Source organism: Lactuca virosa, chromosome 4 (assembly GCF_052849685.1).
Source record: "Lactuca virosa cultivar CGN04683 chromosome 4, Lactuca_virosa_CGN04683_v6, whole genome shotgun sequence".
In the NCBI taxonomy this organism is placed as follows: domain Eukaryota; kingdom Viridiplantae; phylum Streptophyta; class Magnoliopsida; order Asterales; family Asteraceae; genus Lactuca; species Lactuca virosa.
In genome coordinates, this window is record NC_136429.1 from 181,460,024 (window position 1) to 181,484,502 (window position 24,479).

The 24,479-nt window shown below is 36.4% G+C and overlaps 3 protein-coding genes across 3 annotated transcripts; 2 read left to right on the top strand and 1 right to left on the bottom strand.

Annotated features, from left to right (window-relative positions):
* Nucleotides 1-9,499: 9,499 nt before the first annotated feature.
* On the top strand, nucleotides 9,500-12,108 carry GUT1 (Exostosin family protein). Its single transcript, XM_079044730.1, has 4 exons — nucleotides 9,500-10,067; nucleotides 10,644-11,032; nucleotides 11,124-11,365; nucleotides 11,450-12,108. The coding sequence occupies exons 1-4, from the start codon at nucleotides 9,962-9,964 to the stop codon at nucleotides 11,961-11,963; spliced, it is 1,251 nt and encodes a 416-aa protein (XP_078900856.1). The 5' UTR covers nucleotides 9,500-9,961; the 3' UTR covers nucleotides 11,964-12,108.
* An 8,645-nt stretch (nucleotides 12,109-20,753) lies between these two features.
* LOC145107782 (Rubredoxin-like superfamily protein) lies at nucleotides 20,754-21,831 on the top strand. Its single transcript, XM_079044732.1, has 4 exons — nucleotides 20,754-21,088; nucleotides 21,187-21,245; nucleotides 21,334-21,451; nucleotides 21,546-21,831. The coding sequence occupies exons 1-4, from the start codon at nucleotides 20,769-20,771 to the stop codon at nucleotides 21,622-21,624; spliced, it is 576 nt and encodes a 191-aa protein (XP_078900858.1). The 5' UTR covers nucleotides 20,754-20,768; the 3' UTR covers nucleotides 21,625-21,831.
* Nucleotides 21,832-22,032: 201 nt separating this feature from the next.
* On the bottom strand, nucleotides 22,033-23,827 carry LOC145107781 (uncharacterized). Its single transcript, XM_079044731.1, has 4 exons — nucleotides 23,625-23,827; nucleotides 22,905-23,163; nucleotides 22,629-22,823; nucleotides 22,033-22,549 (listed from the first exon to the last, which is right to left on the bottom strand). The coding sequence occupies exons 1-4, from the start codon at nucleotides 23,732-23,734 to the stop codon at nucleotides 22,154-22,156; spliced, it is 960 nt and encodes a 319-aa protein (XP_078900857.1). The 5' UTR covers nucleotides 23,735-23,827; the 3' UTR covers nucleotides 22,033-22,153.
* Between the last annotated feature and the right edge of the window lie 652 nt (nucleotides 23,828-24,479).

Sequence of the window (24,479 nt, forward strand, 5' to 3'; positions counted from 1 at the left end):
CACTCGTAACTGGTGATACCCGGATCTCAGGTCAATTTTTGAAAAGAAATTCGCCCCTTGCAGTTGGTCGAACAAATCGTCTATGCGAGGCAGAGGGTAACGATTTTTGACGGTTAGCTTGTTAAGTTCCCTATAGTCGATGCACATACGGAACGATCCATATTTCTTCTTGACGAACAAGACCGGTTCTCCCTAGGGTGAGAAGCTTGTCCTAATGAAGCCCTTGCTGAGCAATTCGTTAAGTTGACTGGATAGCTCCTGCATCTCAGCTGGTGCTAGACGATAGGGCGATTTGGCTACTGGGGTAGCCCCTGGAACTAAGTTGATTCTGAACTCGACCTGACGTTGCGGTGGTAATCCTGGGAGTTCTTCTGGAAAGATGTCGGGAAAGTCGCGTACCACTTGAATGTTCTTTATGTCTTTCGTCTCTTGGCTCACGTTGACAACATGAGCAAGGAATGCGCGACATTCCTTTCGCAAGAATTTCTGGGCTTGAATGATCGAGATGAGGCGAAGGTTAGTGCCGGGTTTGTCGCCGTAGATTACTAGAGTTTCGCTAGACGGCAGATTAAGGCGAACAACCTTTTCGTAATACATGATGTCGGCACGATGAGAACTCAACCAATCCATGCCGATTATGACGTCGAAACTTTTAATTGAGACCGACATGAGGTCGATTGGAAATGAATGGCTATCTAGTGTTAGTGTACAACCTATGTATATGCAGCTAGTGCTCTCTGTCTTTCCATTAGCCATTTCTACGGTGAATGGTTCTTTAAGTGCTCATGATTTTTGCTTAAGTAATTGAGCAAATTTCTGATTCACGAAACTCCTCTCCGCTCCACTATCAAACAGTATGCATGCATATGAGTTATCGAGGAGAAACGTACCAGTGACCACTGTAGGGTCGGCAACTGCTTCCTCGTGGCCTATAGCCAAAACCCTTCCCACTCCGCCGACATTCCCTGCCTTTGGGCAGTTCCTTTTGTAGTGGCCCGCCTCGCCACAACCGTAGCAAGCCTGACCCACACCAGCGCCGAGGACTTGGGCGATTGGCCTTGCCGGAGCCTTGCAGAAGCGGGCAGTGTGCCCCTTCCTATTGCAGTTAGAGCACTGCATTTCCCGGTAGGGTCCATTGTGGTGGAAGTTGCATTTGTTGCACTTCGACAAGTTTCCCGCGTACTGCTTTACCGGTGCAGCGGCGGCAGGTGCTATCGCAGCATGAACAGATATGACCTGCTGCTTTTTGGCAGCTTTCTGCTTTTTCTTGTCATCCCAGAACTTCCACTTGTTATCAGCGGCTTTGGAGGGGTTCTGAGATGGCTAGGGTTGTTGTTGTTGACGGGGTTCGGACCCCATGGTCAATGAGCCTTTGTGCCAATTGCTTGGCACTATCGAAGGTAGTGGGGTGAGAAGCTAGTACGTTCCCTTGGAATGGAGGCACCATCCCCCAGATATACCTCTCTATATTCTTCCCCTCAGTAGGGACCATGGATGGACATAGTGCCACCAGATCGCTGAATCTGGAAGTGTAGGAAACTATATCGGAGCCCTTCATGGTTAGGCTCCAGAGCTCTTGCTCCAACTTCTGGACTTCGCCCCTCGGGCAGTATTCTTCGATCCTGAGCTCTTTAAGAGCTTCCCAGCCCATATCATTTGCCACTATAAGAGATAGTGACTTGACATGGCTATTCCACCACGTCAGGGCTCGTTCCGCGAAGGTGCAAGCAGCAAATTTAACCTTGCTTCCTTCCGGACAGGAACAGATCTCGAAGATCGATTCCGTCTTCTCGAACCATTACGAGAAGACAATGATTCCGCCAGTCCCGTTGAAGGACCTGGGCTTATAGTTGGTGAAGTCCTTATACGAGCACTCCCTAGAGCGCACTGGAGCTTCAACTGGGGTGGGAGGCACATTCGTCCCACTCTCGCTGGTACCGGTTGAGGTGAATTGCGCTAGAGCTGCCGTAACAGCTGCATTCACGGTAGCTTGAATTGCTGCTGGGTTGTATTGAGGAGGAGGAGGAGTTTGATTCGGAGGGTTGCGCCTCATTATCCGGCGTGGAGGCATCTTGTAGCTATAAGTTCAAAAGATGAAGATATTGATAAGAATTCAAAGAGAGAGAATGATGAGAGTGAAACATGGACTAACTCTCCATAGCCCAACAAAACAGATGAAAGTATGATTGAATAGAAATCTAGTACTAGGAAGATGAAAGCATTTGGATAATAATTTTTCACAAGATTAAATATCTGTCAATAATACTGGTATTACAGATGTAATAAGTTCGGGAAAAATGACCTAGGAGAAGGTCTTACATCACACCAAGATAAGAAAATTTTGACAGAATAAAGACCTATCTACCGAAAGTTCAAGGTCTTAAGATAATCGGAAATTACAGGAAAAGTGCTACTTAGAACATAGATAAAAAGGCTAATCCTTAATCCAAAAGAAAAGGGATGAGCAGAGCATCCTCTACTGACGGCGGGAACCCATTGGGCGAACCCTTAAGTTGTCCATCTGACACTCCAATTCAAGAAGGTGTCGCTCGTACACTCGCTGGCGTACGCGATGCTCTATGACTTCCGCCCTAGTCTCAGCTAGTGCTTGAAGTAGAGACTCATGGTCTCCTGCAGTTCTCTCACGAGCATCTTCCAGACGACGAATGCAGACAGTGTTGATCCCTGTATTGGCATCAAGTTCCGCAATTCGGTGGAGGGCTGTCCTACCCTGAATTTCATTATGAGCAACCCTGCGGACCAGAATAGGCAGGACTCTGTCCGCTGAGCCTCCTTCGATCACATTGTAGAAGCTTCTGTCTCCATTGTATGGGATGGGTTGGCCCTGTTCCTGACTCCAGGTCTCCAGACTCTCCACCCACAGAGGCGTCGGGCCTTGAAATGTCGGACGTGGGTTTGGATTTGGGTTTGGAGCTACCAGGGGTTGATCGTTGACTTCTGGATCGGAGTCAGAATCCTCCGGGAATTTCTCAGCAAAGTCATCATCCAATGGAATTGCAGGTTCCTCTTCGGGCTCAACATCGAGCCATCCTCCGTCGCCTTGGTTGGGATAGTACGGGTCTCCGGGGATAAGGAATCCAGCCATGTTATCTACGCGAGAAAAGGGGTAAAAGAAATCATTAATAAACGTACTAAATACGATAATTATAAGATGATCCTTACCAGTTACTCCAACATTTGCGTAGTGCATACCAGTCATATGTAACCAAAACAGGATAGACTTTTGAATAAGTGACCCTAACTCTAAGTCCACAACCAAACAAGGAACATGAAGTAAAGCAAAGATCACATTCTAAGTCTATAACACTCTAGTCACATATAACCTTGGCGTATCCACTCAGCAACTATTGACATACTAATAAAGACCGTTTTAGTTTGCACATAAGTAATTATGGTAAAACAAAATACTCCTATAGTATTTTAAGTTTATGTTCTGTTCTAATGTTTTCATTGTAGTAGTGTTGGTAAGTTTTTAGACTTGCTGCAACATCACAAACAATCCTGGACACATGCTAATCACTTCTCGGAAAGATATAGTTGATCAGGCTATATCACTCCCAGATCTGATTATATGTCCCCAAGACTACTTGTGTTGTCCAACAATCGTAATACTTTTGTTCTGTCCTAGTGACACAGGTTTTAGTATGATTACAGGTATGTATACTTAGGTTAAATATTTTATTATTTAAAAGTATAAACTCTTGGTCAGAGTATTTTAATCCCATTGTGTTTATAGTTGTATATCTTTTATGGGTTGATATACTCGATTCACTATAAACAATGCTCTGATACCAATCTGTCACACCCCAAAACCGGAACGACGGAAACGTTCGGGGGCGGAGGACGTCATGTACAGTATCACAACAATGCATAATAGTAAACAAGCAACAACATCATCCATTGTATTAATAGTAATATTTTAATACAAGTGTGTTCTGAAGTTTATAAGACACCAAAAATGAATAATCAAAATAAGAGATGAGTCTTGAACGTGCTCCATCTTCTCAAAACCTGGTCAGCGGTACCTGTCTACTGGTGACCTGAGAATACAAGTTATTTTGAAAGCGTAGATCAGCATTAAAGCTGGTGTGTTCATAAGTATTTTAGTGTCATTGTTTGTATAAGTTTTAAGTAGGTAGTTGTAAATGTTTGATGTAAATGTTTGATGTAAATGTTTGATGTAAAAGTTTGTAAGTATTTGATGTAAATGTTTGTAATCTTCCTAGAAAATCCTATATTTTCTACTAAAGTAGTCTTCTACCAAGACTCAACTGTTCTCTATGTTTTTTCTTTTGTAAAAGTGTGAGTTTTCCCAAAGTATGACTATCATTACCAAAATATAGTTTCTCATTACCGTTTATGTGAGAAGATCACAATGTGAATGAATTGGGAAAAATAAAGATGTACTGTAGTTTTATCTAGGAAACTACTAATGTACTAACTACCTTTAAACTTGTTAGTTAATTAAGATAAAATGTGATATGATTGTAACCATACTCGATTGACCAGTATAACACGACGTTCGAGACGTCGAAATGATATGACATTCGTCACCCGCAGACCTGCAGGTCCCACTGTAGCTAGCAGCAAGGTGTAGGAGGGTAAGTCCCGTATAGATCTATACACAAATTCACGCTCTCCCTCCAGGAGACTCTGGGTACAAAACGTGACACAGCAATATATGCCGAGCCATGAAGTAGTATCTCACATTAATGTTATAGTATTCTTGTATTTGTATAGCATGTACTAGTGTAATGTATGTTCTCTCTGTCTAGTATGTAGTATGTTCTCTAGTGTATTGTGTGTAGTATGTATTGATTCTCGTTATAGTATGCTCTATATGTTTCTCTTTATAGTGAGTATTGTTTCTCGTTATAGTATTCTCTATCTGTTTCTCTTTATAGTGAGTATTGTTTCTCGTTATAGTATGTATTGAATCATGTATGAACTGACTCTTTGTATGTTTCGTTGTTCTAGTAATAGTATTAGTGACTTCCTAAACTATACCTATTATAGTTTACTAGTAATGTTGTTTGTATGAATGAACATGTTTGTACACCTTTGCTACCCAAAGGTATTGAACTGAATGAAGAACTTTAATATATATACATACCCATAATATATAACTAAGATTCAAACGGCCTTCGGACAAACAACCGATACCCTCAGTCCACAACCAAACAAGGAACAAGAAGTAAGGTGAGCTATCAGTCCTAAGTGCTTTCAATCCTACTTATATAACTATATCTATATAGATATGCTTTTGACAAAATATAAGTATGAAAGAGTTTGATAAAGAGTTTTGCATATATAAAAGAGTTTGTAGAACTATTTGAAGCAATTAGTTGAAAACACGGTTTGAAGTATAAGAATTCTATCTGTTTGATAGTTATTAATCACATGTGATTAATATAATAACCATTATGTCTGTACTTGTATTCCCCCCCCCCCATAAAAGCATTTAAAATCATTTAAAAGGTAAGTTAAAGGGGTATGAACTCACCTGCAGTGAGTTATACGAATGAAATATCGATTTGAAGGATGATAAGTGCCAAGTGAAGCCTTGAGCACAACGGATCCTAATAAGCATATAATGACACATATATGTATGTAATTAGTGTTTAAACAACTAATCATGTAAGGAACACACCTTAGGAACTAGAAAACACTTATATGGAAGTGTTATAATCACAAGGGATTGCATCTAAGGAGTGTATGGCCAAACATTGGAGTTTACGGCCATAGGGTTTACGGCCTTAGAGTTTACGGCCATGTGTTCACGGCCTCATGAGTTTACGGCCATAGGGTTTACGGCCCTATGAGTTTACGACCATAAACTAAAGAAGTTTTGTGCCAAAAAGTGTTGTCAAGGCCTTGCAAACATCAAGGAAGTGTTCTAGACATAATGCTTAGCTTAAGGGAGTTTATGGCCAACAAATGCACCTTTAACAAGGGTTTACGGCCAAGGGAGATGCTCTTGGCCGTAAACTCCTATTTTTCTTGGGAAAAGGATGTTTTCAAGGTGCAAATCGAGGGTTCCTACTAGATAACATGTATAGGAAGAAGATACTTACAATATGGAAGCAAATAGAGTTGATTTCGGCCCAAAACACTAGTGTGTGTTCTTGGTGTTCTTAGTGATCTTGAAGATCAAACCCAAAAAGATGAAGTTAATGGATGAAATCAAAGGTTGATACTAGATAATGAGATGTATCAACTAAACAAAGGATGAAACACTTACATTTTTGAAGAATAAAATGAAGATCCTTATGATACTTGAGAGAGAATTCGAGTTTTTGAGGTTGAAATGGTGAATAATGAGGAAGAAAGGGCGGAATATCATGTTTATAGGGTGAGTTTACGGCCACCTTGAGTTTACGGCCGTAAACTCATATGGTGTGGCCGTAAACTCCACATGATGAAGTTTATGGCTTACTTGGTGCACCATGGACTCAAGCAGTTACTTCTTAATACCCGATCCTTGGATGTACTATGATTAAAACACTCAAATAGACCCTAAACAGTGCTAAAAGATAGCAGATACGAGTCTGACTTTGATTGAGTTTAAATGCTGTACAAGATAGAAATTTCGGGTTGTCACACAATCCGCCAAGCTCATTTCCATGGATGAGAGGATAGGGCTTTCTCTTTTTGCATCAAAAGAACTTTTTAGAATTTGTGGTTAAAATAAATTTTGCTTTCGAATGAATCCTGATTTGAAGGACCGAAAATTGAGAAAAAAGAGATATTAAAGACACGTTAAAATAAATTTGTTAATTAAAAAAATGTTAATCAACTTTTTTTTTTTTTAAAATTTAATCTACTTCCAAACAACTCATAATTTCACATATATTTTAGATAGAAACTTGAACCATGTACTTTAATTGAAAAGCGAGTGAGTTTTTCATTAGACCATCTAGTATACAGACCACAATGGGTCTCATGGTATAGCTGGCCACGACCGTGGCTCGTGCACACTAGCCCGGACCATCGTGGTTCGTCGTGGTCGTGGTCCTCAGTGGTACCAATCACGAAACTAAACGACCAATGGGGTTGGATTGCTCATTTTGACCATTGAAGAGGTTGCTGGAGAAGGAACACAACCTGCTTTCTCTTTTTGCATCAAAAGAACTTTTTAGAATTTGTGGTTAAAATAAATTTGCTTTCGAATGAATCCTGATTTAAAGGACTGAAAACTGAGAAAAAGAGCTCCTGCGAGCTGCGTCCTTTTGTTGGGGAAGAAGACATAGCTTCTCAAGTATTGAAAACTTTGATCCCTGAGATATAGTCCATTGGCAGAAAGCACCCCTGACCAGAAATCCTTTAACATATATAGTTTCTAAAATGACAAATTAAACCTTGGCTTTATATTTCCTAATTAATTAAGTAATTTCATTTATTTAAATTATTATTCTTCTTATTATTAAATCACTTATTTGTATAATTAATTACTTGACATCACTTATTAGTATTTAAAAAAAGACAAAATTGCAAAAATGGTCCCTGTGGTATGCAAATTTTTGGGGTTTTAGTCCAAACCCTGAGTTTTTTGGATTCATGGTCCTTTTGAAGTGGTTTGTATGTGGAATTGGTCCCCGGATTTAACTTCAGTTAAGTTGTTGTTGTTAACCCCCTCATGTGCCTCCCACATGAGGATATATTTGTCTTTTCACTTCTAAATGACCAATTTTGCACCTGAAAAAAAATATATCCCCATTTTTTTAAAAAACATTAATACCTATTTATTTATTTTAATAATTAAAAAATAAAAGAGGTCTCTCTCTCTCTCTCTCGCTCGCTCCTGGACGCCATTAACCCAATTTCCCCTAAAAAAAATTTCTAAATCCTTTAAGCCTCCATGAAAATATGAGTTTAATCCTTTAAGCCTCCAAGAAACACACCTTTAACAGATTTGGAAAACACACCGACGTGAAAGCCAGAATCAATTTGTCACCGACATCGACGTCTTTCAAATTGAGCGAAACAGAAATCGGATCGTATACACACACAATCTTCTTATTAGGGTTACGATTCGTAATCGTGAAATTGAACTTCGAGGTGAGTTTATCTGACAAAAGTGAGGTTCAATTGATAGAAATTGAGAAAGGAGGTTGCCTGAGATGCAGCACCAGTGAAGTGATTGTTTGAAATTTCTAGTCTTGTGGACTGCCAAAAAGTCCAATTACTGGAGGAGGAGGAGAGCTCGTCATCTATGGAGGAGATCGGAGACCCATAACTCGATCTGATTTCGTCTTCTTTAATGTGTTCATCAGATAACCCTTCATCATATTTGATTTTGTGAATGTGTTCTTGAGTGTGTGTTTGAAGAATAAACCTAAAAAATATGGAGTGTTTGTGTATGTGTTCATGAATCAAGGCGATCAAGTTGTGATTTGAGGGAAGAAATGATGAATTGTTGTGAGGCTATTTTGTATCGAGCTTGAAGCACCTCTGTTCAATGTATCAGATACCAGAAAGCTTCGAAGCTAGAGCTTGAGATTTATTTTGCTGGAGCTCTTTCTCGGCCTACCAATGATCTCGATCAAATATTTGCAGCATAGAATGTGATTCTGGTTGTGTGATAGCATTTAAGGAATGATACCTGCAAAAGAGAGAGGCGTTGGTTTCTGGTTTCCAGCATTTGATAAAGTCTCTCTTCGAATGTAGATGAAAGCGCCATTGCCGAGTGACATAATCAAAAGAGAAGAAATTTATAAGTTTTGTTCTGGATATATATATATACAGTATGTCAACTCTGGAGAGAGAGAGAGAGAGAGAGAGAGAGAGAGAGAGAGAGAGAGAGAGAGAGAGAGAGAGAGACCTCTTTTATTTTTTAATTATTAAAATAAATAAATAAGTATTATTATTATTTTTTTAAATAGGGATATATTTTTTTCAGGTGTGAAAATGGTCCCTTAGAAGTGAAAAGACAAATATACCCTCATGTGGGAGGCACATGAGGGGGTTAACAGCAACAACTTAACTGAAGTTAAATCCGGCGACCAATTCCACATACAAACCATTTCAAAAGGACCGTGAATCCAAAAAACTCAGGGTTTGGATTAAAACTCCAAAAATTACCACAGGGACCATTTTTGCAATTTTGTCTTTTTAAAAAATTATATGTTTTTTTAATGTATTTTTGAATTAAATTTAAATAAAAAAATAAGGTGGAGTTGTTCGTTTAATGGTAAATATCTCATGATTAATGGTAAAGAGTGTGATGATGATGTGACACTCATCATTATAGTGGTTAGTGATGAGTATAACGAATGATCTTAATAAAATACATAAAGTTAAATATTTAAAATAATAAGTATTTTGAAGTTAATGAGTAACAACACACATAAAATGAGATTTATAGTGTTAAAATGGTTGATAAACCATTTAATGTGATCAAGAATTAGAAAAGTCTTTGACTGTAACCCTCCAGCTCTCTCAACTCACTTTCATCAGATTGAGAGAGTCTTTCTTTTCTTCCACCGTCATTGTCAACTATACTTCCCCTCTGTGTGTGAAAATATAAAAACCCCTTTTGCGTATACAAATATATTATCGATTTACAAGGATGTTGCAACAGCTAGTTTTGTAAAAGAGCATGAGTTTTCAAGAAGTCCCAACAGATTTGACAACCATACCAAACCAACCTTAGATGCATCCCTCTCCTCTTCTTCCCTGTTTCTTTAAGCAATTTTCACATACCCATCTCTCTCTATTTTCTATTTATCAATTTCCCCTTTCGATTCCAAAACCTAATTTGCAAGAAAGGGTCTTCTTCCAATCCAACAACTACTTCGTCTAATGACATTCCAACTATCTCTTCGCCCATTTAAGTAAATAAAACGTTGTGGTTTTCTCTCATTACCCAAAACAAAAAACTCTCGAGTTGCACTTCTTGTTTGTAGATTTGAAGGATTATTGAAGATACCCAAGACTAAAGATGAGGAATCGGAGTTGGGGTTTTATTTTGCTGGTTTTGTCTGCTATCGTGTTGAATCTTGATGCTTTTGAGCTTCGTAAAGGTCAAAAAACCGAGAGAATTTCAGGTAATTTCAACTCCAAACCTTTTAATTTCTCGATTTTGGTGAAATGATCGTTAGATTTAGAGATTTGGGTTCCATTTGAACTTATGAGCTCTCGATCTGGCCCGATTTTTGTCTCACGGACTAGGAGTTCTACCCTAATTCAAACCCATGGTTTTGCCCAACATAACTGTTGACTTGATGCGAAACTTTATGAAGCTGTATAGTTCGTTTCTTTCTTTTCTCTGCTGTTGTTTCTGTTATTGGTTTTTGGTCTGAATAAACAGCTTCATCATAACACAAGTAATTAGATTCTGCATTGATATTGATCTTATATTCGTTAGATTTTGATTTTTATTCCTTTTCTCCTGGATAACTTAGGATCAAACCATCATTGATAAGCTACTCTTAGCAAAATCTGTACTCCATTATTTATGTTGTGAAGTAGGGTAGTTGTGATGAAAACTTAGAGCCTTGGCTGAACCATTTAAAACCCAATTCATTTTATGGTTTCGAGGGAAGAAGAAGAGGGCATAATGGTCATTTTATATGGACTTAACACTATTCGGTGCTAATCCCAGTTAAATTTGTGCAATGTAGGTAGTGCAGGGGATGTATTGGAAGATGATCCAGTTGGAAGGTTAAAAGTGTTTGTTTATGAGCTTCCAAGTAAATACAACAAGAAAATATTACAAAAAGACCCTCGATGTCTCAACCACATGTTTGCAGCTGAAATTTACATGCACAGATTCCTGTTATCAAGCCCTGTTAGAACCCTAAATCCAGAAGAAGCCGATTGGTTTTACACCCCTGTTTACACCACTTGTGACCTAACACCAAATGGCCTCCCTTTACCTTTCAAATCACCTCGTATGATGAGAAGTGCAATTCAACTTATATCCTCCAATTGGCCTTATTGGAATAGAACCGAAGGAGCTGATCATTTCTTCATTGTCCCACATGATTTTGGTGCTTGTTTTCATTATCAAGTAAGTGAATCTTAATCTTTCGGGTTTCTAATTTTCTATCTTGTTATGGTTTTGTCACTTTGTGTTTATCTTTTGATTCTTTTTTTTGTAGGAAGAAAAGGCGATTGAAAGAGGAATTCTTCCTCTTCTTCAAAGGGCTACTTTGGTTCAAACATTTGGTCAAAGGAATCATGTTTGTTTGAAAGAGGGTTCGATCACAGTTCCCCCTTATGCCCCTCCACAAAAGATGCAGTCTCATTTGATCCCTCCAAGTATTCCAAGATCCATTTTTGTTTACTTTAGAGGCTTGTTTTATGATGTAGGAAATGACCCTGAAGGTGGTTATTATGCAAGGTATGTCATATGTGTTTCTTATATTCTTAAAATTATGCAAGTTATGCGGTTATTAAAAAAATCATATTTTTTTAAATTTTGCAGAGGAGCAAGAGCAGCAGTGTGGGAAAACTTCAAAGACAATCCTCTTTTTGACATCTCAACAGAACATCCAACAACATACTATGAAGACATGCAAAGAGCTGTTTTTTGCTTATGTCCACTTGGGTGGGCCCCATGGAGTCCAAGACTAGTTGAAGCAGTTATCTTCGGTTGCATTCCAGTTATCATAGCAGATGACATTGTCTTACCTTTTGCTGATGCGATTCCATGGGAAGACATTGGTGTGTATGTGGATGAAAAAGATGTTCCAAATTTGGACACCATTTTGACATCAATTCCAACAGAAGTGATATTGAGGAAACAGAGATTGCTTGCTAATCCTTCAATGAAACAGGCCATGTTGTTCCCTCATCCTGCTCAATCAGGTGATGCTTTTCATCAGATCTTGAATGGGCTTGCACGTAAGTTGCCTCATGATAAGAGTGTTTATTTGAGGAAAGGGGAGAAGGTCTTGAATTGGACTGCAGGTCCTTTAGCTGATCTTAAGCCTTGGTAGATTTCAAAATGTCTGTTGTTAAAAGAAATCATGGGCTGAAATCTTGACTGTTGTATTTCAAAAGTTATAGAATTTTTGGGGATTTTTTGTTGGGTTTTTTACACTGTAGTTGATCTTGAAGGGAATGGATGATTATTAAATCTTATGGACTTTTGCACTCTTGTTCTTATTTTCGAGTCTTATGAAGTGTGTGATGTTGATTAGATTGTTATTTGTTGTGGGTTTCTGCACAACAACATTGGGGTTCTTCATGCACACCAAGTGTTTGGTAAATTGCCCAAGAGAATCGTAAAGCACTATGTTTATGTGTTTGTGGGCATATTTTGGCATGTTATCATCTTTCTTGTTGTGCTAATGTGCTTTTGGTTGGGTTAGGCTCTTGGCTACCATGTGAGAAGTGGGCATTAATGGTAAGTGACAGCCTTAAGATGTGCTTTTGGCATGTGAAAGAGAATGAATTAACAAAGATGTGTCTATGCCAACTTGCTTCTAAAAAGTTAAAATGTGATTTTGTAAGAGTTTTTGTTACGATATCAATTGGTTGGAATCTCGAACCTAAATGTGAAGTTATAAACTTGCCGACTTAAATATGCGTGTAAGGGAATCAATTTCAATATGTTTTCTTTTTTTATATGTAAGTTTGGATTTGTAACTATATCACATTTTAGTCGGACTTTCAAAATAATAAAGTTATTGCTTCATTGTGTATGAGCAAAAATGGATTCAACAAGTATTTGGAACCAAATGAGTTCACTAGTTATAGAAGCCATGAAAGAAAGTGAATGTGTATTGCCAGGAAAGAAAGTGAATGGGTAAGTGTGTTAAAATAACTTATTTTTAGTTAATTTGTACATAGAAAAACATAATTTTCAAACTCAAGGTTTAAATGATACATTTTAAGGTGGTGTTTTTTTTTTCTTTCTTTATTTATTTATTTTTTCAAAAAGCACTTCGTAACCTTTTTCGTCTATATCGTGACAGACAACGCACAAACATTTCTTCTTACATAATGTTTGTTTTTTCAGAAGACCATCACAACCAACAGACTCGAGAATCTCATTATAATGGGGTAGAAGGAGGTAGATGTGGACAGTCATGTCTCCATATAGAGAAAAACAACTGTGTCACAAGGGCCTATAAATGGGGAAAGACAAGAAAACATGAAGGAAATAAGGCTAGGTGAGCAAATAAAAAGGTACATATGTATAATCCGTAAAAATATATAAATATAATAGAAGACACTTATTCGGGGGGAAACATATTTCAACATTAAAAATCATGGGAAAAAAAGAATAATGATGCTAGTCTACACATCTATCCTGACCTAAAAATGTCTGTGCGTTATCTTATTGGAGCAAAAGCAGACATGGACTCACCTTTGTTGAAGTTTGCAGACGTCTTTCTGATAAAAAAACATGATTTTATTTATATCCTTTCAAACTTTAAATATTACTTTTATATCCTTACAAAATCTAAAACTTATATATACGTCCACCAAAAACTATAAAGTTCAAATCTATATCCAAACTAATATTTTAATTAGGATTAACCAAGTCATTTTTTAAAAGCTTCAAGCCTTCATCATATATTCAAAATGTAAAAAATATTAATAAATAGACAAAAGTCATAAAACTACATTATTTAATATAAATATTAACATAAAATAAGTTTAGGAAAAACAAAATTCTTATGATGCCAATGTCCATTCAAATTGTTTGCTATTAACTTCATTAATCAAATGACATAATCTTATTCAACCAACTTGATACCCATTTTTGTAATCAACAAACTATTTTTAACTACACAATGGATTAACAAACAATATCAAATAGTTTTATTCAATCAATTCGATTCTCATCTGTTTAAGGATTTTGATGATGCAACTTATTTTTTGTGTTTATTATTTATGAATCATCTGTTTGAATTTTTGGAAAATGACGCAACGGACCTACTATGTATTTCGACTTTGCTCTTTCAGTCCATAAAGTTTTTTTTCGTGCCTTTTAAGGGAACAAACTGTTTTTTGTCGGGTCGATTTGGTCATTTTTTAAGAATTGAAGGGGTTAGCCGGTAACATCCTTGCCACATCATTTAAAATTTCCATGTGTAACGGCTCGTTGTGTTTAGTTCGGGTTTTTAATGAGGTACCGACAATAGTTCACCCATTCTCTCCGTCTTCATCAACTCTCTCCGTCTACTGCATCAATTTCCAATAATCCAATTTCTTGCTTCAACCATGGCTATCTACATCACTGTCGATGTGCATTTTCAAGGAATCTTTGAAAGGTACCCCATATGATATAGTGATGGTACTACATAGAGACTAGAGAACATTGATTTCGCAGGCATGCACAAGAACGAGTGCTACGTGTTCACGAAAAGATTCACAGGAGAAAATATGAGAAACTTTATTAATGTCTTCCTGATATCGATTTTTCAAAAGGTTTGAGGTTAATTAGGAATGAACTTGATTATTCCACTTTCATATCCATTGCGTATGAATGTGGTGTCGTACTCTCACTGCAGGTAGACCATTTTGGTACTACTAACATGCAGGAGTGGTTGGATGAAGAAAGAGAGGAAGTGGTTGATACTAATTATGAAGAAGTTGTTGATGATGTCTACGAAACAGATGAGACAAGGCATACATATGATAATGACAACCCTCATTTTTTCAAAAAAGATAATAATCCAGATTGTGAGATGAGTGACAGTGCATGTGAAGGTGAACCTGCTAATGATGACATAGGGGATAATGAAGATGATGAGGTTGATGTTGATACTGATTTGCCAAATATTTTCAATGAAGAGCAACCCTGGAAGGAGCAACAACCTGTGTTAGGTATGAGGTTTGAGAATCCTAAACAACTCAAACACATGTTATGTAATTATGCAGTTGCTAATGGTTATCAACTATGTTTTAAGAAAAATGATAATAGAAGGCCATTAGTTAAATGTTGTGATGGAAGCTGTACATTTAGGCTTTGGGGGTCATGGATGAGTGATGATAAATCTTTATAGATTAAGTCTCTAATAATTGACCATAATTGTTCTAGGAGTTTTAAATTTGGGTCAGTTGTCACTTATAGATGGATAGGAAGCCATTTCACCCAAGAATTTGTAAACAATCAGAAGATGAGTGTTAGGCTGCTTAGAGAGGAGGTGTAAAACACATTTGGCATTGAAAGTGAGTATGAGTCCGTGTAGGAGAGCCAAGAAATTCGCTTTTACTCTAGTGGAAGGTACAATTACAGACAACTATGCCAAGCTATGGTCATATGGTGAGGAGATTAAAAGATCAAATCCAGGTTCAACTTTAAAAATTTCTGTTGATTTAATGCCTGATGGTAAAAAATACATTAATAGGATTTACATATGTTTTCAAGGAGTGAAAGAGGGTTAGGGAGGAGGGTGTAGAAGGATATTTAACCTTGATGGTTGTTTTTTGAAAAGTTATTGCCAGGGTGAGCTACTTTGTGCTGTGGGTAGGGATGCTAACAATGACATATTCCCAACTGCTTGAGTTGTTGTATGCGTAGAGAACAAAGAAAATTGGAAGTGGTTTATCGATAATCTTACAGAAGACTTGAACCTTCAACATCAAGGATTTGGGGTTGTGCTAATATCTGATCAACACAAGGTATGCTACTTTTTTTTGTTAATATGTTAGGATATATGATATGTCCTTCTAAATTTTTATATCATTGAACATATTTAGGGATTGGTTGAGGCAGTGAAAGAGGTACGTACAGCAACAGAACATAGATGGTGTGCAAGACATATCTATGCTAACTTTAGAAATAAATTTCCTGGAGCACAATTTGAAAATATTTTCTAGAGGGCCAGTAAAACAACTACTGAAGCACATTTCAATGTAGCCATGAAGGAGATTCAAGAACTAAATCCTGCTGCCTTTGTGCATCTTATGGAGAGGGATCCTAGGACATGGTCTTTGGCTTTCTTCAAAGTTCACCAAGGTTGTGAATTGTGGAGAATGGATACTTATAAAGCTTCAATAGTGTTATAATGGATGCTATGAAGAAACCTATTATCAGTATGTTAAAAGATATTCGTATTTATGTCATGCAAAGGATGGTCAAAATGCAACTTAAGGGACAAGGATGAGATTGTTTAAATGTATGTCCTGACATCAGGGACAAGTTGAATTTGTTAAAAATAAAGCAAAGGTATGTCACTAATTATACTATTTAATGAATAATTTCACAACTTTGAGTTATAGTTAACCGTTGTTACTAAATTTAGGTATTGGAAAGTTATTTCTTTTAGGGTGATGAAGTTTGAAACAAGAAACCTGGATCAATCTTATGTTGTTGATGTACAAAATAGGGAATTTACATGCAAATTGTGGCAATTAAATGGGTATGGTTGTGTACACTCAGTTGCAACATTATCATTCTTAAACACTACAGATTATCAAGCACATGTCGACAAAATGTACTTTGCAGCATTATCCCATAATACTTACAAAGAGCCCATACATGGGATGAATGGAATGGACATGTGGCCATCTACAAACAAAATCCCTCCTTTGCCCCCAATTAAAAGAAGAATTCCTGGCAGAACTACTATGAAGAGAAAAAGAGATGGTTCAGAAAGGCGTGGCATACACACTATATCAAAGGCTGGGAAATCTATATGATGTGGTATATGCAAACAGAAAAGACACAACAAGACCACTTGTCCTCAAGTTGAAAGGCCTCCAAAAACTAATGGTAGGAAAACACAAGGTGTGAGACAAACACAAGGGTCAGTGAACATGAATAGGGGTGGGGACGATGTTGCAATGACTGATGTTGATGGGGAAGATGTTGCAATGGCTGATATTGATGGTCAAGATGTCAGGGTTAATGAGCTGAAGTGCAGTTTGGTAAAATGGAACAACTAAGGGAGAGGAAAAAGTCTAAAAGAATCCTTAAAATGAAGTTGGGAAAAAATTGAAGGTGAAGGTAGCAGTGCATCAAAGCCTATGGATGTGGATTAGTGTGGATGTAGTGTATGGGGAAGGGTATTTATGTAATTTCATTTGCTTTTAATGGAATATGTTGAAAGGTTGTTATAGAAAAGGGTGTTTATGTAATTTGTATTACTTTTTAAATGTTTATTTAATTTGTATTGCTTTTTAAATGTTTATTTGAGACGTTAGTATAAATACTTTCCTTAATTGCCCCTTTAATTATTAATCAAGAATAAGTGCATGTCACAGTTGTGATCCATGTAGGTTTTTTCTTCCATATTTGGCCTTACCAATGTTGTCCCACGTATGATATTGAATATAAATCCTTTTAATAAGAAACAAAAAAAATATATTCCTCCTGTTTTTCCTGTTTTGGTAACTTTCTATCCATGTAAGTGTTTACTTTATTTAGTTATTGGTATGTGCAAGACGTGGTGATTGAGGGGCCTGATATCCCAATGTGGCATATAAAACAAAAACTTTTTTCCCTTAAACCTTTACAACATGTGGTCATATAAAACAATTTTTTTCCTTAAACCTTAACAACATGTGATCATAAATCTGTATATATAACAAGATTGTTTTCCTTAAAATAGAGCAACATACATGAACAAGTTCTACCTTTGGGTCCTACAACATGTGTTGACATGTACTAAAATAAAAGGAAAATGTGTATATAGCCATAATATTCATTTGCATTCATCCGGGTTTTGTAAATCCTTTTTAAGTACATAATCCTACATAATACATTCATGATGTTGTTTCTGGATATTGAAAAAGACATCCAAAAGAGTAGCTTCCATATTTGGCAGCCACATACAACATAATATCTACCATAAAACAAGAAAACCATAACTATACTACCGAATTGCACCAAAACACTAAGACTTAACACCCAAAGACCAAAACCCAAACAAAGCAAAGCAACTGCCCTTCATCAGAACCATTTGTAAGCTGCCACCACTCCTGCAACAATGACCACTCCGAATAAACTTGTGACAACAAGCACCTTCTTCAGTTTAGCTATGTCAGTCGATGCCATGACATACGCTGGCTGGAGTGAATAAAAATGATTCCTCAAGTCGTCAGTCAAATTGGACACCTCTAATAGCCCTACCCTAATATCATCGACCTCATGATTTAGGTAATCCATCTCCTGAAGAAGACTTTCCCTGATGTGACGCTGGTCTGCCTTGAATTCCTCCCTGATAAGGGAAACCTCAAGCTGAAGTTGGAGAATAGTGATCTGGATGTCTTGTGGCTCGCCTGCAATATATTCGTTCGTTGGTATGTGCGGTAGCGGAGGGAGTACCGGGGTTGGCCGATGCTTAGCCCCCCTAATATTAGTCTGTTAGTTACTTCAATAAGCCCACCATAGTTGAACATAGCATTTAGAAGTTGAACCTAGCATTTCGAAGTAAAGCACCTTATTACAGATTTGATTTTGTATTTCATCAAATTTACAGAATCAGCCCCTTCACATTGAACAGTTACCATACTCAGTCAATTAAGCATTTCTTTTGTTTTTTTATAACTCGTCAACAATCAACACATATATTTCCATTGCAACAATACAGATACATAATTCACATATATAGTATTATTATTATTACTATATATTTTTCATCTCCCGTTCTTTTATTACTAAAATATACAAATATAATTGGATATGTATATCTATATTATTTTTTTAGATTTACTTCCTATTTAGAGAATATATCATTATAGGTGAAAATCGTTGTAGTTGTAATTTTTATTTAGACAATTTTTTCTTTGTTAATTTCTTTTTCAAATTTAAATACTATTAAATTATTCGAAGATCAAATATACTTTAATATATTATTACGATGATAAAATATATTTTAATATATTACTACGATGATAAAATATACTTTAACATATTATTGCGATGTACGACCCCCTTTATTAAAAAATCTTGGCTCCGCCCCTGGGTATGTGACGTCAATCTTCGAAGGACCAGCTGTTGCATGGCGACGTAATAGAAGGCATGTTTGTCTTACTTAGGGTACGATTTTCTTTGCGAATTTAGGGCAACAAAGTTAGTGGTTGTGATCATTTTAGGGCGCCAACATGCGTTTTATAACCACTTCGGGCAATGAACAGTCTGAAACTTACTCCCTAAGGGTTATATTCAAAACGACGTCGTATGGTCCAACTCGATTGTGAGCTGGTTTATGTTGCGTCATGTCTGAAACGTCGTCGTTTACTCCAAGTCATAACTGAGCTGGCTTAACTTGCTTATGTGGCGCTTTTAACTGGTTAAAAAAGTTAAAGGGAGTAAATGATCAAGTCACTAAACAGTTTGTTCCCTTAAAAGACACGAAAAAAACTTTAGGAACTGAAATGGTAAAGTTGAAATATATAGTAGGGCCATTACGTCATTTTCCCTTGAATTTTTCCATAGATGGTTTCATGCATATAGTTTTTTTTTGCAATTAGCTCTTCTTAAAGATGATTTCCTATAGATGGTTTCATAAATTGTTTCATAGATAACATTTTCTGTAAATTTTTTTAAATAGTTTGAATCAATTGATTGATTCTCTTTATACATGAATATTGTTTTGAATTTGATTTAGTTTCAGTAAATTACACGAATGGTCCCTATGGTTTGGGGTAATTTGCGCGTTTGGTCCCTAACTTATTTTTTTAACTCGGAAAATCCCTACTGTTTGTTTTTGTTACGCGCTTGTTCTCTAATGTTTGTTTTTATTACGCGTTTGGTCCATGTCTTACCTAAAAATACTATTATTTAAATAGGGAAAAATTGCGGGGTAGGAAAGGTAAGGTGAGTGAGATGGGGTTGGGGGTTTGTTTATTTAAATAAATTAAAAAATCAAGGGAAAAATAGTTTTTTTAGGTAAGACAGGGACCAAGCGCGTAACAAAAACAAATAGTAGGGACCTTCCGAGTTAAAAAAATAAGTTAGGGACCAAACGTGCAAATTACCCTAAACCATATGGACCATTCGTGTAATTTACTCTTAGTTTTTTTATCTATTAATTATTGATAAAAGGTAATTGAAAAAAGAGCTCTTCAAAGTTTAAAAATCACTTTATTTTAGCAGTCTGCTGATTTTAAAGAACAAACAGTCTTCTTCTTGCAGTCTGTAAACGTTCGATCCCCCTCTTCTTCTATGGATGTGGTCTGCAGACTGTAAACATTTTATCTCTTAAAAACAAACAACACTTAAGTTTTTAATCAAGTAAGCGATTGCGTTACTAAAAGACTAATTTCTACTTCATAAATATTAGTGCCTCATATTAGCTAGACCTATTCTCATATATCTCTAAGAGCTCATTTAGATAGAACATCTAATACTCTCTATATTATATATAAACCTAATTAACTTGATATCATAGCCTAATTAACTTGATATCATAGTCGACGTACCTCTAACCTTATAGCTCAACACATCTAGTTTAATCTAATCGAATGTATGTTTGACATATTAGTATCCCAGATAAGCTAGACAGGGAGTCATGTGTTTTTATACCTTGAAGCCTATCCTCTCTTGATACAAGAAAGAACAACACACTAATATTGTTCTTGCAACATGGTTTCATTCTTTATGTTACAAAAGTGCACTTTTAATATATAGTTTTCTTATGAAAATATCACATAAAACCCTAGACTATAATGACTAGTGACTACTAACAAAACTTAAACATTTTCTTTTAAATAATAAACATTTAAGACAAATGCCATCTTTTTCCTCAAAAAGACATTCAAGAAGCATATAGAAAACACGAAAAAAGAAAGAAAGAAAGAAAAAAGCAAAACGTTTTGGCGCATTCAATTATGTGGGGAGTATGGCGTCCACGCTTTCCCACCAAAAGCCTATACAACAACCACTACCAAGATTACATGCATCTATCTCATCCAAAACAATGGCTCTCCAGACGCCACTCAGACTACCAACCACCAGATCAACACCTTCACCTTCTACTCTATCTCCGGCAGGCGGCAGCAATGTCGGCCTCCGCCGGCCATCCAACCAGCTAGCAATGAAATCATCATTCTATCTCTCACCCTCCCTTCAATTACTGCTTCCCCGCCATCAGCCCTCAGCCGCACCCAAATTCGCCATGCGAGCTGCCTCCAAACAAGCTTACATTTGCCGCGACTGCGGGTAATTCTTCCGATTGTTGTCGAATTTCTATTTCGCATCTCTATGTTTGATCGAATTTCGCTGTGAATTTCATGTGTGTTTGTGTTTGAGGGATGCAGGTACATCTATAGCGATAAAACCCCCTTTGAGAAGCTCCCTGATAAATACTTCTGCCCAGGTATCAAAGTCGAACCTAATTCTGCATGTACAACTTATAAATCTTCCGATTCAGGAAAAAAGAATGTAAATGTTTGAATTGATTGCAGTTTGTGGTGCCCCGAAACGACGATTCAGGGAATACACACCTCCGGTGACCAAAAATGCGAATTCAACAGATGTTAGAAAGGCAAGGAAAGCTGAACTCAAGAGAGATGAAGCCATCGGGTAAGTCCTAAACATAAAACACAAACATCACATGTATAGAGCTCAAGAACACACACATATACTCATCAATGACTTTTTATCTTATTTTCATCAGGAAAGCGTTACCAATTGCAATTGCTGTTGGAGTCGTTGCGCTTGTTGGCTTATACTTGTACCTCAACAGCACTTTCTAATACTTTTGCCCAGAATTGGTACGTTGCCCGAAAATTACTGTAATCTGATTTCAGTTTTGTAGATTCTGATTTCCTCCAAGAACTCTGCTTGATGTATTTATATTTGTACAATCTGGTTTTATTCATCCAGAAAATTCATATATTAAAACTGTACCATTTATAAAGAAAGTCTAGAGAAATATAAAGCAGGCATCAGATACTTCTCTACTCTGTTTGTATATTTATCTGAAAAAACACACACCCCTTATCACCTAACGGAATTGGAATTTGAGATTCCATTCCGTGTTGTGTTTGGTTGCCAGAGGGACACGGAATTCAGTTTTGTCGGAATCTTTCAAGTTTCATATTTGAACTAGAATCTAGTTTCCATTCATTTGTTGAAAAAAACTTGAAACATAGAAAAGGAAATCATATCAATATCACAACATACAAAAAACAATGCCTAGCTATAATTAAAAAAAAAAATGATTATCTTCTATGTTTACAATAGTATTTTTAATATAAAAAAAAAAAAAAAAAAAAACTCGTATCAGAAATGTATCTCGCGCCTTTCAGCAAAGAATTTGCCACTAATACGCATATCTGGAAGCAAAGAAAGCCACAAAGCTGTATCAGCTCCTTCTTCAGTAGTAACCTGCCCTGCCCAACCGGTCATAGCAGTCTTGACCCAACCCGGGCAGTAGCAGTTGATGTAAATTTTTTCACCTTCGGGTCTGCCCGAAAGTTCCCGGGCAACCACCCTTGTGTATGCATTGACTGCCAGTTTTGAGAGTGCGTAATCTGTATTGTTTTGTGGCCACCCTCCAGAACTCCAACTCCCATCTTTCACTTGCTCTAAAAACTTGTTCACCATTGCATCTATCTTCTCCTCGGATAGTGAGTCTACATCTTCTAGTTGTTGTCTCAATTCGTCATTAGAAATCCTCTAATATCAAATTTTATAAAATAAATTATAAAAATCTAATTCTGCATTTCAAATAATCAGGTAAAAAAATTACACGTACATTTTTCCTGCCATTAAGTCGACCCAATCGTGAACTCACTGAAACAATCCTAGTACCTGCATTATTAGGCCTCATTAATGGGATTGCAGCTTTAATCATGTTTTTTGTGCCAAAATAATTGGTGGCGATGACTTTTTCAGCAAGTTCAACGGAATTCTCTGACCCAACATTATGATTGAATCCTGCATTGTTTATCTGCAAAGTTTGCACTCATAATAACCACATGTGACCAAGATTTAAAGAAATTGAATTCTAGCAAAATGAAAAGATTTTTACCAGAATATCTATACCACCGTAGTTGTCTTTTATCCATTTGCAAAATGTATTGATAGATTCATGATCGATAACATCGAGTTGATGGAATACAACTTTTAATCCACCTTCTTGTAGGACTTTTGCTGCTTCTTCACCCACAGCAGTTTCTCTTGAAGTAAGAACAACTGTTAATCCATGTAATCCAAGTTGGTGTGCAATTTCAAATCCAATTCCTCGATTTGCACCTGTCACCACTGCTATTGTATCCGCAGACCACCATCTAAAGTAACATTTACACTCCATAAGAACAAAAAATTTGAAAAACTTTTATAAGAGATCTGAATGGACGAGTTTCTATTACCTCATGAATTCATCATGTCAAAAGTGAATCACTGATTAAAAATGTATAATACGAAAAATTGAAGGAAAAGAAAGAATTGAATATCACAGATCTCTTCAATTTAGGTTAACGCAATTAGGTTTCATTGAATCCTTGAAAGCTGTTGCAAATTCTGGTTTTCGAATACATTTTGATTTGATTCCAGAAAACTTATGTTTTATTCCAAGCGATTACAAATTTAAATCAATGATTCGGTTCCTATTTTACCTTTAAATTCAAATTCATCAAAAGATGCAGCATCAACATATTTCAACGATTAGATTAATCGTTAGCAAATTTTGAGGAGTTCGTTCTCAATCCAAAATATGAGAAAAATACTAACGAGTGCATGCATTGCATACCTCTGGTGATCGGAATAAGGGATCGAACGGATTAGAGAGATCTCTTGACGACGTTTCTCTCTACGCTCCTTGGCCCTCTCCCTTTTATCCTGTTTCTCTGATTTATCCATTGCATCGATCGATGAGATCAAATAAAATTAAATTTCGATTATGAAATTGGCTTTAATCTCTACTTCTTTAGAGAGAGAGAAAGAGGGGTGAGGATGATTTGAATTTGAGGAGGAGAGAGAGACAAGGCATCCATGCAACCACCAACTTCCGCGTTGCCCCGGTGAATATGCATGGTCTAATTAGTAATTATTTAAGGATTAAAATTTATACCAACTAAAACGAAAATTATTATTAAAATGATAATATAAATTGAGATATTCACAAAAATAACCAATAATTTAAGTAAGCGATCCAATTTTTTGAAATTGGCCAAATGGTCCTATTTTGACTTTCAAATTCAGTATCTTGGTGTGTAAAGATAAGAGTTTTGACTTTAACGGCTATCAAAGTCTCCAAAATGTCTCCGTTTAGTCATCAAAATTCTAATCGTCATAAATAAGCCACTGAAGTCTTTTATTTTATTTTTTAATTTTATTATTTTAAACGGTTAACTATATATATAAAAAAACGAGTTTTTAACCAAAATGAGGTTATTGAAAAAAATATTTACCAATCTAGTATAGTATGAAAATTATTTACCAAATTAGTGTTTTTCTTCATTTTTTTTTATTTTTCAATATTTCTTATTGTTTTTCTATTTATTAAAAAATCAGCTTTTTTTACTTTTTTTAATTCAGTTTTTTTTTTTTACTATTTATTGTTTTTAAATATCAGTTTATTTTTTTATTTTATTTTTGTTTCAAT

What these genes read in the sequence shown, in the direction of transcription:
- GUT1 (XM_079044730.1), top strand. Translation starts at nt 9,962, where the DNA reads ATGAGGAATCGGAGTTGGGGTTTTATTTTGCTGGTTTTGTCTGCTATC. An exon ending in AAAAACCGAGAGAATTTCAG is followed by an intron (nt 10,068 to 10,643) that starts GTAATTTCAACT and finishes TGTGCAATGTAG; the next exon opens with GTAGTGCAGGGGATGTATTG. An exon ending in GTGCTTGTTTTCATTATCAA is followed by an intron (nt 11,033 to 11,123) that starts GTAAGTGAATCT and finishes TTTTTTTTGTAG; the next exon opens with GAAGAAAAGGCGATTGAAAG.
- LOC145107782 (XM_079044732.1), top strand. Translation starts at nt 20,769, where the DNA reads ATGGCGTCCACGCTTTCCCACCAAAAGCCTATACAACAACCACTACCA. An exon ending in TGATAAATACTTCTGCCCAG is followed by an intron (nt 21,246 to 21,333) that starts GTATCAAAGTCG and finishes AATTGATTGCAG; the next exon opens with TTTGTGGTGCCCCGAAACGA. An exon ending in AAGAGAGATGAAGCCATCGG is followed by an intron (nt 21,452 to 21,545) that starts GTAAGTCCTAAA and finishes TATTTTCATCAG; the next exon opens with GAAAGCGTTACCAATTGCAA.
- LOC145107781 (XM_079044731.1), bottom strand. Translation starts at nt 23,734, where the DNA reads ATGGATAAATCAGAGAAACAGGATAAAAGGGAGAGGGCCAAGGAGCGT. An exon ending in ACGGTGGTATAGATATTCTG is followed by an intron (nt 22,824 to 22,904) that starts GTAAAAATCTTT and finishes CAAACTTTGCAG; the next exon opens with ATAAACAATGCAGGATTCAA. An exon ending in GACTTAATGGCAGGAAAAAT is followed by an intron (nt 22,550 to 22,628) that starts GTACGTGTAATT and finishes ATTTGATATTAG; the next exon opens with AGGATTTCTAATGACGAATT.